Raw genomic sequence first — 16,096 nt, 5'->3', positions numbered from 1 at the left:
AAGTGAACAATCCAAATTAGCCCCCCTTCCAACTGATCAGTGTACACAAGACTTATTTATTCATGTATAATACACACTCATGTGTTATATGCACTCTTAATTATGGGCAATTTAATTCTGGAAAAATATATCTGTCGTACATAAACATTTCAGGCTGTCAGCATAAACCACAAAATTTATCTTTAAACTCTGTTTTTTTCACCAAAATAATATTCTAATAAGAGACCCCTATTCCTAATTTTGAATTTTATTTTAATTCGTAATTTTATCACGTCTGATACGGTATATTACAAACCCACTGCTTATGCCAAACTTCAAGGTCAATCACCGAATGTTATTATTAAGCTACAACAAATTATTAGATCGTCATCTAAATATTTGTATACCGCGCTGAGAGGCAGTTTAGCTTATTTTTTAAACAAATTCAAGGAATGATACATGATTGTTTAATAGGACAATATATAAAGTATATTTTGAGAAGCTAAGAAATATGAGAACACACATAGTAATTTATCTTCACCTGTAAGTGCTAGCATGGGAACCAAAAAATGAAGTGAGGTGGTTGGTAGGTTAGGGGGACAGTGATGACAGTGTTAATATTAATTTATTTTGGACTATAGAAGCAGCATTTGTCAAAGGGAATGTTGTAAACAGTATATATCAACTTTGCACAACATTTTGCATAACTTTATCATGTTTGCAATATTCTTCTGCAAAGGAGACTTAAAATTCTAAAACTTTGATTGCCAACATTTGGATTATGACAATGACCCTTGACTTCCTGTCCCACGTTTTTACTGATGTCTGCAATACCACTCTACGAGCGGCCATTACAGTCACTAGCGTACCATCCTCTATAGAAAGTGAATGTCTGATGCATGTAATGCTGGTTAATTTTGACGTAGATAATCCCCGAAGATTGCCCCCCTTGGCATGGCTGTGCCGTCCAACATTCTGATCGTGCTGTCATGATTAATATCACAATATGTTCATCTTGCCAGACTCACAATCTACTGAACGTTGGTCAGAGGGCCTTTTTCCTGGCGATTCACATAAATGCTTCTCTTTGCCGGAGCTGTTGTTTCAGTTGTGTGATGATGAGCGTTTCCGTGACAGGGTGGGGATGGCTGGAAACACACACTGCTTTGTGCCATGTTCTGTCTGTCTGACATCAGGATTATCTCGTGTCTGGGAAAACTTATGAAACGTAATCAGTTTGAGACTATGCAAATGCTTGGCACTTTCATATATTGATAGTGTGTCTCATGTTGCTGATCTGTCATAAATCGAAGTGAGAAGTCCACTTATGTTCATCCTTCTTGAAATTTTATTCATCCATTTATTGGTTCACTTTTTTGTTTATGTTTCTGTATGCATACAGATCCTTTGTATGATCTGTATAGTGTGTCTTCAATACAATCTAGCTATCTAGGGTATTGTCTTTGATAATTATTTTCCCATTCGATCACACTCAACGAACTTTGTGTTTGGAGTGGTGTTTGTAGGTTTCAAACCCTTCCAAATATTTCTCCCTCCACATTACCACCCAAAACCTTTCCCAAATCACCTCACTCCATCACTCACTCACTCACTCAACCCCCACCCACTCTCTCACTCCCAGTCACTAATTCTCTCACTCCGAGTAACTCACTCACTCAAATCCCCATGCATCCACCTTCTCACTCACTCACTCACTCACTCACTCACTCACTCACTCTTCCTGGCTGACTGGCTTGCATCTCATCTTATTATTGATGTTGAGGTAGCTGTCATCTTCAGTTTATCAGCTCATGTCAAACTTAATGTGAAAAATGGCGGGTTCCCGAAAAGTTTTGACAACAACCAACATCCCTTAGTCTCTCAGAGCATGGGCGGTTGGGTAACCTAGTGGTTAAAGTGTTCGATTCCCACCATGGGTACAATGTGTGAAGCCCATTTCTGGTGTCCCCCCCCCCCCCCCCATGATATTGCTAGAATATTGCTTAAAGCAGCGTAAAACCAAACTCACTCACTCTCTCGGAGCATGTCAGCCATCTAACAAGTCTGTATGTGCTCCTGGTGAGGTGATCAGCACTTGTTGAAGCAATCTTCTGGAATGAATGGCCCCCTTGTCTGGAGGTGGCGGCCGGTATCAGAAACATGAGCAGTTAAATGTGTAATCACATGTCCCAGACTGTGGTCCTGATGACCAGCATCCTCACTGGTCAGTCAGGTGTGATGAAAGGCCAGATGGTCACTCTTCACCATTAACTAGGGCCTAGGTCTTTCATGTGATAAAAAACAACTTTCCCAAACCCCCCTCCCTCCCATATTTCTTTTATAAACTATGGAAAAAAATCCTTACATAATGTGAATCCAAACCAATTTTAAAAGCATTTGGTAACCTGAAACATCACGACAAATAACAACACTGATATTCACTAAAGATTTACTTCATTGTCAAAGCTCCTTTTGAAAAATCATTGGTTGTCATACAGATTTATTTGTTGTCTTCTAGGGTGAAAGAATACATGTCATGAATATATTTTACTTCTGACTTTTGACACTTTACGCCAATATGTTGAAATGATATTCAGCTTTAATTGAAATACTGAAATTATGATAATAAGGTAATTTAACTTTGATTCAGCGGACATAATAAGAAGCACGTCAAAGCATTACTCATCAAAACAAATGTACAATGAAAATATGGTGTCTGATGTTTTGATTGAAAATGTCTAAATTTCTTATTTCTAGGAGGTTCAATTTGAATTCTGAAGTGGATAAGAAATGACACAGTTCTAAAAATATGATGTGTTGAAATTCATCAAATATTATTTTATCGAAGGTAACATAAATATTCACAAAAGTAAAAAATTCATAAAAACAGCTGTTTCTGTTTTTGGAGGGAAAGAATAATATGAAATTGTTTATGTGTATTCAAGGAAGAATTATATCTGTAGGTGTATATGAGGAATAATACTGTAGGTGTATATGAGGAATAATACTGTAGGTGTATATGAGGAATAAACTGTAGGTGCATATGAGGAATAATACTGTAGGTGCATATGAGGAATAATACTGTAGGTGTATAGGAGGAATAATACTGTGTGTATACGAGGAGTAATACTGTAAGTGCATATGAGAAATAATACTGTTGGTGTATATGAGGAATAATACTGTAGGTGCATATGAGAAATAATACTGTAGGTGTATAGGAAGAATAATACTGTATGTGTATATGAGGAATAATACTGTAGGTGTATAGGAAGAATAATATTGTCGGGGTATACAAGGAATAATACTGTAGGTGTATCAGGAATAATACTGCAGGTGTATCCAAGGAATATTACTGTAGGTGTGTATGAAGATTAATACTGTAGGTGTATACACGGAATGATACTGCAGGGGTTTACAAGGAAAAATACTGTAGGTGTACATGGCTCGATTTAGCTATGTAAACCATGCACCAGTGCAACCTATAATTGAACAATGCAACCTTATGTCCAAGTAAAAACACTCAGTATCTCTGAGCATTATTTACCATACTACATTTCTAATTGCTGTGTTATGTGCAATTCATGGCACATGACACAGTCATCAGCTGCAACCTGGTTTTGTCTGGTGCAACTAGCTTTTCATGACAACATGCATGATGATAGCGATGATAATGATGATGATGATTAGATGATCATAAAATGTTCACACCCAAAATGTTTTGTATTTTTAAATCTCCAGGATTTGTCCATGATGATTGATGATGGTGATTATGATTATTTAGGTGTGGTAGTAGCAAACCAAATATGAACATGGATTTATTACTGCAAATTAGCTCTGAGGTGATACAGGTGTCACACCATATGATACATTTCTCAATACAGAAGCCATGATGCGATAGGTATCTCGATACTGCATATACAATATTTTTTGTTAAAAACCCAGTCATTAGTTTGTAACTGCTTATTTATATTGATGCAAGATCAACATGGACAATCGATGAAATGTGAATTGATACCAAACTAAATGTATCGGGTATTGTATCGTGCAATGTTTGCCTACGATGCACCAATGAATCGTGACATCACTACTGCAAATATGTAATGATGGTGTCCTCCCAACCCCTCAAGGTAAAAAGAAAAATATGACTTACATTTTCTACTAAACATTTGATAGTGATACCCTGAGTGTCCAGATGGCGGATAAATCTGACTGGATGTTTCGAGATGTTGGCGTACCAATAGGATGGTATTTGGGGCATCTGAAACTCATTTAATAATTTTTCTTGTGTTTTCTAAGATTGTCTTTATATATCTTCTTACTTGGCTGGGAACTGCCCTGGGTGCCTGGTTTTATCAGTAACATGGGCTCAGAAATAAAATCTATTTAAGAAAATTCTTTCTCACTCAACTGCTCCATGTTAGTTATTGGAAGCCAACGCAGCACTATGCAAAGATCATGTAGTGGGTAAAGCATTTGTTTGTTATACCAAAACCAAAACCTTGATATTGCTGGAATCATACAAAACAAACAAAATCATACTCCCTCACTCGATGGAGAAGCTGTATTCTTGAATTATAATGCAAAACTCATTGCGTCATGCTCATCTTTCTGTAAAATACCAGTTTTACGAGTTGGCTATGTCATGGTTGGTAGATGTCTTTTGACTCAAACTCAAACTTTCTCTATTGATGTTTCAGGCACGTCTCAAGACGGCACCGGCAGTCAACAGCAAACATCTGACTCAGGGGGAGACGACTCTGAGCTGACTTCAGATGAAGAAGGTGAGGAGGATGAACCCATGAATAGTCCTGACAGCAACAATCAAGCCACTGCTGAATCGCGAGATTCAGACGCTGATCCTCCCCCACCGAGCACCACTGATCCCACTGAGGAGTGCAGTAACTCACCAACCAGCATGACACGTGCAGACACCCATCGCAAAGAGAAAATGGATGTCAGTGATTCTGATCTTGTACGCCCAACCAACCACTCTAAGAGTCCCACAACATCCCCTTCTGTGATCGTGTCCACAGCAGCATTTGTGTCAAAGACTGAAAATAACCATTTTTCGCAAACAAACAAAAGCATGACAAAATCTTTTCTCCAAGCTTCCAATTTTTCTGATTTTATGGATCAAGATACTGATCAACCTCTTGATCTTTCGAAAAAGGCAGACAAAGAGAAAGCCAAAGTAAAGCGAGCTGTGTCAAATGGCCACTCAACTTTCTCTCCTTCAGTTTTCCCATCAAGTCTGCAAAGTCTCCAGCAGAGATTCGGAGGAGATTTTCCGATTGAACCTCCACGCCGACCAAGCAACAGTATCCCACTCCAGTCCACAATGATCCAAGGCAAACCTCTGCTACGATCGCCACTGGTCATTCCTTCCCCGAACCACTCCAGGACCTCCCCAACACTGGACAGCCATAAACCACGACCATCGCCCAAACTCGAGAAGGTAGCAAATCTTGGAGGTTCTCCAGCCAAAAAGATGAATCGTCCTAGTTCAGCTGAAGACGAATTTGATGAGAAGAGTAACAAGTACACAATGCACAAATGTTCTTGCCAGAAAAACTTCACTACTTTATATTCTCTAAGTGTGCACCTCCAGGAAACAGGCCATGTTCCAGGAACAGCTAAGGCAACAAATCTCATGGACTACCCCAAGTTAGTCCGCGGTCAAGACATGTGGCTGAACCAGGAATCCGAGCAGACACGGAGGATTCTGCGATGCATGCAGTGTGGCGAGTCCTTCAAATCATTGCCTATGCTAACAGTTCATATGATGCAGACACAACACTATACAAAGATTGTCAGCTCAGATCATGGACGCAGATCACACAAATGTTCAGCTTATTGTGAAAAAGAACTTGATCGAGAATGCATTTTCAAGTGTAAGGTGTGTCATGAGCCTTTCACTGACATGGAAGGACTCTGCAATCATATGATTATGTCTGGTCATCATAAAAAACAGGTGTTAAGAACTCAGAATTATCCGGATTTGGGTATGCGTTCTCGGCGAAAGCGGTATTACAGTGAGGAAAGTAGTGCATGTGGAACACCCACAGTCGCGTCACTGCTGGAGTATAAAAGGAAGTGCATATCCCATGGCTCAAATGGCTTCAGCCCCATTTCTGAGTCTTCAGGTTTTGGCATAGAAAGCGCAATATCATGTGAAAACTGTGGACACAAAATTGAAATGCATAATTTTGTTGAGCATGTTCGGTTATGCCTGAGACAGAAATCTAATGTCATCGGTGCACTTAAACACAAACTGACAATGGACGACAGTTCGCGGCATCGTAGAGATAGTTCCTCATCTGTGTCCTCCCCAAAACATTTTGACGAGGCTAGGAAACACTCAAGAGTTGCCTCCCCTTCTAAGAACTCTCCATCACCACCTTCTACTCCCTGCTCCATCAGTCCAACTGTCCATGAAGCTGATATGGAGGACAAACCACAAAAACTTAATCAACCAAAACAACATCAAAACGTGGATGATGTTAATTCAAATAAATTGAACTTACATGATGGAACTGACTGTATCAGTCACAGTGTGTCAGAATCCTCTGACTTTCCCCTTGATATTGAAATAAAAAAGGAAGTTGATGCTCCTAGTCCAGACCTAGCTGAATCTGCACTTTCTCCATGCTCAGTCAAACAAGAGAGGAGTCCTTCTGTTTCACCCACCAAGGAGCTAAATGCATCATCTTGTCTACAAGATCGATCGGAAGCATGCTCACCACAAAAGAATGATGAAAATCGCTCTGAATCCCGAGTAAGCCTTGACATTATAGATCCTAATAGTAGTGAAACCAATGGCCGAGGGGATTCAGCCTTGAAGGCCATGGAGTCCTTCATTCAGAGGAGCTTCAGTTCCAAGTTTGACCACCATCGAAGCAACATGGTCCATATGATGAACCCACTCAACAAATCAACTCTGCACCTGCCTGGAACAGCTCAAGCAGAGGCTGACTCAGCTTTTAATTATTTTGGAAAGCTGAGAAAATTTTTCAATTCATTTCAACCTTTTGACAGCGAGGTAGCTCCAAAGAAAACTTCCCTACCTGCAGGGACAGTTGCACATCCTGAGAAATCCACAAAAGACACTGACAAGAAAACTGCTCAGACAGAACGGCTAGCAGCTCATCCTGCTTCTGCCACAGATACCAAAGATGCTGAGAAGCGAAAGACAAGTACACCAAAGTCTGAAATGAGTAATGACGATGCCAAATCACCAGCCAAAGAAAGCCAACCTGATGAACCCTCCGAACCCCTTGTGAATAAATACCTCAATGTAGCTGAAGGGGAACCGGTACCTAAACGAGGCTCTGCGCTTGATTCACTAAGCAGCTTCGTGTACGGGCAACCGATGACCAGTGAGCACCCTCTGGACAGCCTGCAGAGGCTGTTGACAAAGACTGACATTCCCAGGATGCTTCAGCAGCAGATGGATCCAATTGCGTGTCGACATCTTATGTCTCCCTCGGAAATGATGGCAGTCCCGTTAAATCTTTCACTGAAACATTCAAAGTCTGATGACGAGGATGACGACCATCTGGATGAACAAGCTGAGGAACTGGCAAGTCTTCGGGACAGTGGAAGCCCCTTGATAGGTTGTGATGGCGAGCTGCTGGAATATAAATGTGCGGCTTGCAGTAGACAGTTTGCATCAAAAGGCTCATACCGTTATCATCTGAGTCGGTGCCATCTATCGAGTGTCAAGAAGTACGGCATTAAAGAGGCCTTCAACATGAGTCCATACGTTTACCTACCTCTTGATCACACTGCCAAGTTCACTAAGTATTATGAGATGGCACATGAGCTCGCGAATAAGGGAAAGTAAAGTGCTAGAAAATTATGAGTGTTTCCCAAGTAGTGAGTGGAAAATCATATCAAGTAAAAAATGCATCCGTAGAAAGAGTTAGTGTTTGTAGCTTTTAATTGGAACTGAAAAAGATATATGTTCCAGCTAGTTAAGTTGAATTATTCACAGCGCTACATTTTCTGCCCTTAAAGGAGAACTCTTCACATGAGGTCATAATAGAAAAATAATACTCACCCTTCATTTTGTGAAAATACCTCTAACCATGATTGTTGTTCATAACAAAATTCATTCAGCCTGCAAGAGGCATCTTGAACAATGCATGCTCAGTTTCAATGCCTAAGATAATATTTGAGCTACCTCACTTTTGGAAAACAAGATGACAAATTACCTAACCCTTACTCATGGCATGTCCATTGATCCTGTTGAGCTTCAACTCATGGCGTGTCCATTGATCCTGTTGAGCTTCAACTCATGGCATGTCCATTGATCCTGTTGAGCTTCAACTCATGGCATGTCCATTGATCCTGTTGAGCTTCAACTCATGGCATGTCCATTGATCCTGTTGAGCTTCATTACCTAAACTGTTTGTTCTTCATTATCAAATCAATTGAGCAATACTAGCCTATTTGCAGAGATGAGTTAATATTTAGCTTGATTAAGACAGGTTGTCATTGCTTGGGAAACATTAAATTAATTTTTGGAATAGTCTCTTGTTTGTGGGGGGAAAAGTTACTAAACTTGTGTCATAGTGTGTGATGACCGTTGATGTAGAAAAGGGAGGTAACTGGCGTATGGTGAACGTTGTTGAAGCCCATAGCTTGTCCGACTGGGTTCAACCAGTGGATGTTGTGCTGATTAGAAGCCTGCCCATTTGTTCATAATATCATGACCACGTGATGTGACTTCTACCAAATATTGCATTTTATCTTGTCCAAACGGCATTTATCTGATATTTTCTTTTTTATCTCAACATCTGTTCATGTGTTCTTGCATTTCAAGTGCTGTAATGCTTTAAATATATATATCCACATCTACCATATCAGTTTTGATTTTTGACATTACATATGCAATTTTGTGATTGAGACTTGACCTTTCATTTATAGACACTGATTTTCAACATCATTGTAAATATCAAGACTTTTTGATGTGAGTTTTGTTATGATTAAGTTGAAAACATCTTTATTGCACAAATTTCATAATTTTGAATTTGCATAATACTTACATGCATAAAATACTTCCTCTGAGGAAGTAAGTAATTTGAGCTGGAAGACACAGATATTTGTAATCTTGCCAATATGATGGTGTTTTTTGCTTTTACATGATATTCAATTTCAGCTTTTTAGTGCTATTTTACAATTTATGTGACTGATTATTTCAAGAGCAGCTGTTCATCTTTGATCTTAATTGACTTTACTTACGCAGATCATGTCTCGTACTTAAAAATGAATCCACCATAATAAGTCTGTGACCCAAGTAATGAATTCTTATGGTAATTTCACCTTTTGAATGAACAATTTGAATCCAAACATGACATAAAAATTTTAGTCGTTAAAAAAATGAAATGTTGATATATTGTTTAAAAACAACACAAATTTTACTTTTGTTTGATTAAGGTTATAGCGTATATATTGTTCCTTCATAAGAACATGATTTGAAAATGGAAATCTTTTGGAAATTTGTGAATGGTGGAGACAAATCTCATGTAAAAGCGAGAAAATTCTACATATCAATGAATCTCTTTTCACCAAATATAGGCAGTTATTTTCTACCTTGATTGACACTGTGCTGACTCAAAGGTTTTGTCCCAAGTTGATTCAATTTGATATTTAAAGTTATCAAGTAAATGTAGTAAATACTTCAACAGTTTTTTGTCAAATGAACAAATTTAGATTTTATGTCAACTTTTCAATTTTTTTAATAAGTTAGTTTTAATAAGAAGTTAAATCTGAGTTCATCTGTGCCATTCAGGGTTCACAATATGTAGACAAGCATGGTTTGTTTTCTTCAAAATTTCCTCAAGGCTCACACTATTGCCTACATTGGTAGTAAAACTTCTGGCATCATGTGAATTCTTTTTGAATATGTCAGACAAAATATTTTGATTCATAGAAGGATTCAAATCAAAAGTTACGCTCCCTATCAAATATGACAGACATATGATACATAACTGTGGTACCATCATCCTGTGTCAGTACTCCGGGCTTATTGGACTCCATCCAGCTGCAGACCATGGCCACTGGTCACTTCGCATGAGCAGAATGCAATCAACACAGTATTTCCCTACTCACAGTTTGAGAATTGTCATCATGTTTGCTGTAGCTAATATTTTGTGTGTCACATGAGTTTCAAATTGTGTATCCCATAGTGTACCACAGTTTGGATCACATAGTGTGTACCTCAGTGTATATCAGATAGGGTGTACCACAGTGTATATCACATAGTGTGTACCACAGTTTGGATCACATAGTGTGTACCACAGTGTATATCACATAGTGTGCACCATAGTGTATATCACATAGTGTGCACCATAGTGTATATCACATAGTGTGTACCACAGTGTATATCACATGGTGTGTACCACAGTGTATATCACATAGTGTACCACAGTTTGGATCACATAGTGTGTACCACAGTGTATATCACATAGTGTGTACCAATGTGTATCACATAGTGTGTACCAGTGTATATAGCATAGTGTGTACCACAGTTTGGATCACATAGTGTGTACCATAGTGTGTACCACAGTGTATATCACATAGTGTACCACAGTGTATATCACATAGTGTGTACCACAGTGTATATCAAATAGTGTGTACCAGTGTGTATCACATAGTGTGTATCACATAGTGTGTACCAAAGTGTATATCACATAGTGTGTATCACATAGTGTGTACCACAGTGTACATCACATAGTGTGTACCACAGTGTATATCACAAAGTGCATACCACAGTGTATATCACATAGTACGTACCACAGTGTTTATCACATAATGTGTGCAACAGTCAATCTGACATTCACAAACGGAAACAAGCTATTTTTAATCAAATTTTATCTGATATTGAAAATGTTTATCATCCAAACACATTTGGTTCAGTTGTCCATTCTCAAATCCCAATATTGTGTCAAGTGGCCGATACATGGTGGAGATGGAATAACCCTGGAAACAAGAGGATGGATCCCATTGTGTACTTGACCATTTCTTTGCATACCCAACCATATCAACTTATATACCAAAGCTGTTCTACATCTTCCTATTTAATTTGTATGCATGTTTTATTTTCTTTGACCACAATATACTCTTTGTGATAATTTTCATCTTGGTGCAAGCTTGCAAACATTCTATGAAATCCCATGGCTCTTACGAGCATTTTCATCTGTGTCAATCAAATGTACTGTAAATACATATGCAATGAACATGTTGAATCAAAGTGGTTCTGATGTGGATGGGCTTTAAATCATGTATATATGGTTACCTTTTTAAGTGTTTGAAATCCGTTGATTCAAGGTTTATTCAAGTTTATGATGTAGATAATTATAGACTCAGTTTGACAATCTGTCAAATCACTTGCAGATGATGTTTAACTGACAACTTGTTTTTTATCATGTAAATAGGTAAACAGCTTTAAATGATAAACAGTATGTGGGTTTTAAAAAATATTAATAATGTGACATGTATAGCAATTTAATTCTCTTTTACGTAGGAATCAGAGTAAGTTTACTGATTTTAAGGCTGATTTGACCAAGTGCTATTTGTCTGTTGTATGGAAACTGTTTGTGTTTTGAAACTATTTACCCACCAACTCTTCATGTTTCTGATGAACCTTATACGACTCTATGTTGTGCCCCCAAGGGGATGTTCGACCTGGCCTGTAGCAATGTTACATATGTGCTTTAACTTGTGTCTTGCAGTCACTCAGATGTCTGGCAGTGTATATTTACGACAGTTGTTATAAACATAACTGCTCATATTCTCTTGTTGAAATATGATTTTATCTTCTTAACATGCCCAAATTGATTGTTGTTTTCACTGTTTTATAAGTTTAAGTCTAAGTCTAAGGTAAAAAGAACTGTTTTCCTAAATTCAAATTCAATTAACTTAATTTTATATTTTTATGCTTTTCATATTTTCATTTGGCAGAATTTTTTACTTCTGTTATTTCAGTCACAATTGGAAGGCTGAGTTGCAATACCAGCCAGCCATGACAGATTAACTAAAGTCATATGAAAAAAATCAGGTGTTTTTTAACTTGTTTTGAGTAGGAAATATAAAACTGAAGTTTTGTTCTTACAAGGACTATGACACAGTAAGTCTCCCAAATAATTTGTCCATCTAGCATCCCACTGAATGAAAGAACTGTACACTTGAGTATGATGGGAGTAGGCACTGAGAACACACTTCCTACACAGTCCCTGATAATGAATGGTTCCAGCAACTGAAACTGTCTTCACAGCAAGAAGTCCAAATGCATTATTTCACCTGGAAGTATGTAGATTACTTTGTGTAAGGCCTTTATTTTTTATTGGTTGGTTCACAACATGTTTTGCCCAAAATTCAATGTAGGTCGAAAAAGAAATTTTAGGAAAGTCTTAACTGGACAGGACATTAAGTTTAGTGTTGGTTGTCAAGGGTGTGACATTAGTTTCCCCAGATGCCCTCATTATCGATACACCAACACTTATTTGCAGCCCAAGTTTGGGAGAACATCGAGAGTTTTGAATGTCAAAATTAAAAGTAGTTTCTGGAGCCATCAGCTTTTACATGTACCTGGTAGTGATTTTGTCCATCAAAATAATTATGTTACTTTATTTTGTTAAGAGTCATTTCATTTATTTTTATTTAAGTTTTTCTTGGCAAAACAACTTTTTAAACAATAATAGGCGTAAGGTATCTGTATAAAAATTAAAAAATAAAGCCAATAGATAGCCAATCATTAGCATGCCCACCCATCTCCAATCTCATTAAAATCAGATCTAAGACTACCGCTTATCAAAGATCTGAGGACATCCCATCACGTGTCATGTCATAACGATCTTTCGCAAACTTTGACCGACCAATGAAATGACTTACAAGAAATTGTCATTAGCCAATCATAAGGAAGCCTTCTCGAGCTTTATGACACTGGTTTCAAACTGGTGACTCCGCTTCGAAACATATTTTGATGTATTCGCGATTACAATTTTTAAAACTGATAAAAAGAACATTCTAGAATTGCTTATAGATAGCCTAGATTGTATGGGTATAATTATAAAACCCGTAAATGTCATTTGGAAAACCCTCTGTTAAATATTTCGAGGTTGCATGATTAGAAAACACATTCCGACTGTCACTTTTGTGATCTGATAAGCGACTCTCTGATTGGTTGGATGAAAGGTCGTTCTGACGTGACCCGTAATGGGATGTCCTCAGATCTATGTTTAGCGATAGTGAGAACTAAGATCTGATTTTAATGAGATTGACCCATTGCTCTCTGAAAGCTTTCTTACTCACCTCAGGTTTGTTTGGTTGTTTCAGCAACTGTAAATTTTGTCGTGCTTTTAGAAATAATAAATAATAAAATTCCTCGCTCCACACTTTTCAGGAAGAGAAAATTGATCAATGATTAATGTATACTGGCCAAGACTCTTCGAATCCAATATTAAGTATACAGTTTATATTGACCACAGAAGCAAGACTGTCATTTCATTACACACGCCTATAAAGAAATATATATCTGCTATCAGAGAATGAAGTTGAATAGTAGTTAAATCAAAACATGTTTTAGTTTTGTCAGAATGTCAAATAGCCCCATTGTAGCTACCTAATAACCACACATTCCCAGATACCAGTATTATCAGAAGTGCTATGAAATGTACATAATTGAACCATTTTTGTTTTATTGATTTATTGTGTTCTATGTTATTGATCGGTTGTTGATATTGTGAAATTGACGCTTTTTGAGAGAGCTGTTAGAACTGCTATTCATCAGTATTAAGATTGACAACCCTGTTTCCGATCAGCTGATTACCTTTCAACCAATTGTTCTTGGAATCAGTGAAACTGATCAGAGCACAAATTGTTCTTGTTTTGATAAAAAGACTAGGAATTTGTTTAAGGCATTATACGAACTAGAATAATTATCATGAATAGTAATGCACTACCATCATTAATAGTAATTTAGTTATCAACATGAATTATGATGCATAATTATCATGAATATTCTTGCATAAACATGAATATCAATGCATTATTAACATGAATAACAATGCTCTATAATTAGTGATGCATTATTATCATGAATAATATTTGAAGCATTTGTAGAGATAGTGGTATTTAAATTAATATTAAAAAATCAACTGATTTTGATCTGTAATTGTTTAAGTACTCCTGAAATATTGAACACCAGTGCAGTAATATATTATTATTGTGAGAAGTTTGCAAATTTTGTATCAGGAATATTTATAATGAATTAATATGAGTATTAGGAATCTGAATATTTAGATGACTCACCACCTCTGTGTTCTTCTACTTAAGTTTTCATCCATGTATCCATGTAATAACACGTTTATGATTGATATATTGATCTGACGGGATGACACACGTCCTTCCTTGCTGATGCCCTATGGGTCACTTTTGGTCATTTATTAAGATCTGTTTCATTTGAGATCTGAAAACTTTGCTATTAAAGAAATGTTTTATCATTTGCAATGGTTTGATTTTATATTCTCTATAACACATCCTTAATCATGGTACGAGTTTGTTTACAGACTTGGAGAAGTTTCAAGAAGTTTGAAAAAAATAATACATGCAGCTTGTAGAACAGACTAGGTGATTCCTTCTGACAGTGTATGGAGCTAATAGGACCATTACTTACAGTATTACATTTATTTCCCATACCTGGTGAGTTCTGAGTGACTGTGTCAAAACTCGCAGCAGCTTTAGTCTGGCATCTTGCCAACCTCTTTCTCTCCACCAAATTATCATGTTATTCTTTTATTTCAAAGCAAATAAAATATATTTATACCTCAAATGTATAATGTTTTTTATTTGATTTAATCAAATTCATTTTCACCCGACATTTTACAACCAGCACATTTGCCATATCAGACAAATATCCTGCCTGCTTGATAAAAGGGAGAGAACTCTGTTGGCATGATATTTGCTTCAGTAACTGAGGAATCTTTTGGCCAAAACAGTTTGATGAGTTTCATTTACCAAATCCCATGAACTGTGGAGGTGACCCAGTAATATACCTTGTATGGTAAATTTTATTCAAAAGTAGCAAAATTATTTTCTTCTGATGTCTGCGAGTTACAAGTCTGCTGCTATTGTGTACAGATCAATATTGTCCTCTTCTTCTGAGCAAGGCTGTAAAAACTATCCAACAAATTCAAATGTAATGAAAAGGAGCTGCTCAACACTGTAGCTTACCTTGTCACATGCATGTTCTCCACAGAGCTGCAACACTCTCGAAAACCACTGGATAACGGAAACCAAAACTTGGCATTCTTGTTCCCACTTAGCTGACAAAAGTCTGCAGAGTGAGTGAGTGAATATTGTATAACACAGTCAGCATTATAACAGTGACCTGTAAGTAATGGAATCTGGATCATGCAGACCAAAGACCGGGAGCACAATGACAATTACAATGTCACCGAGGTCTACCACCTGATCTAAGCTCTTTGACTTGTACAACCAGCAGTGAGTTGCTGATTCCTCCTGTTGGTAAATTGCATATATAATTACACAAAATGAAGCAAAAATATTCAAACTAATACTAGTAGTGGTTCAAAACTTTTCATTTCATAATTATTATAATTACTTTGGGAAAGGAGGGGGGCTGTCATCGGCTGTTTGTAAATTTATTTCATGTGAACTGACAACAACCTTCAATGTCATTCATATGCCAGAACAGTTCTCCATGCATATCGAGGTATTGAATAAAGTATGTGCTGGAAACAAATCTAACACACACCCTAACACACATATTTAATGAAGAGCTCTATACTTCATTTATGAGAAACATCACCTAACATTCAAAATATTATTTGTGAGGGGAAAAGATTGTTGTGAAGGCTGTATAACTTCATTAAAATGAGCTGCTGCAGTGGCCATTTGAAGTAAGTGTTACAGCGCTATTGGATTCATCCCAGTTCAGTGCTATTCGACTCATCCAAGTTTGGTGGTTGGATTAATAGAAGTTCAATGCTATTGGATTCATCCAAGTTTGTAGGATGGACTCATTGAAGTTCAATGCTATTGGACTCATCCAAGTTTGTAGGATGGACTCATTCAAGTTCAATGCTGTTGGACT

General features: G+C 37.3%; 1 protein-coding gene across 2 annotated transcripts in view; it reads left to right on the top strand.

The window, feature by feature from the left end:
• Nucleotides 1-14,812, top strand: part of LOC124135341 — an 88,375-nt gene extending 73,563 nt beyond the window's left edge. For both annotated transcript variants that reach the window (XM_046500625.2, XM_046500626.2), the window contains exon 2: nucleotides 4,677-14,812. In XM_046500625.2, the coding sequence (XP_046356581.1) occupies nucleotides 4,677-7,822 (3,146 nt within the window). In that variant the 3' untranslated portion in view covers nucleotides 7,823-14,812. The remainder of the gene's footprint in view (nucleotides 1-4,676) is intronic.
• Nucleotides 14,813-16,096: the final 1,284 nt, after the last annotated feature.

This window comes from Haliotis rufescens, unplaced genomic scaffold, assembly GCF_023055435.1.
Source record: "Haliotis rufescens isolate VD_foot unplaced genomic scaffold, xgHalRufe1.0.p SCAF_19, whole genome shotgun sequence".
Lineage (NCBI taxonomy): Eukaryota > Metazoa > Mollusca > Gastropoda > Lepetellida > Haliotidae > Haliotis > Haliotis rufescens.
Note: the sequence above shows the minus strand (reverse complement) of the source record. Positions and strands in the feature narration are given on the sequence as shown.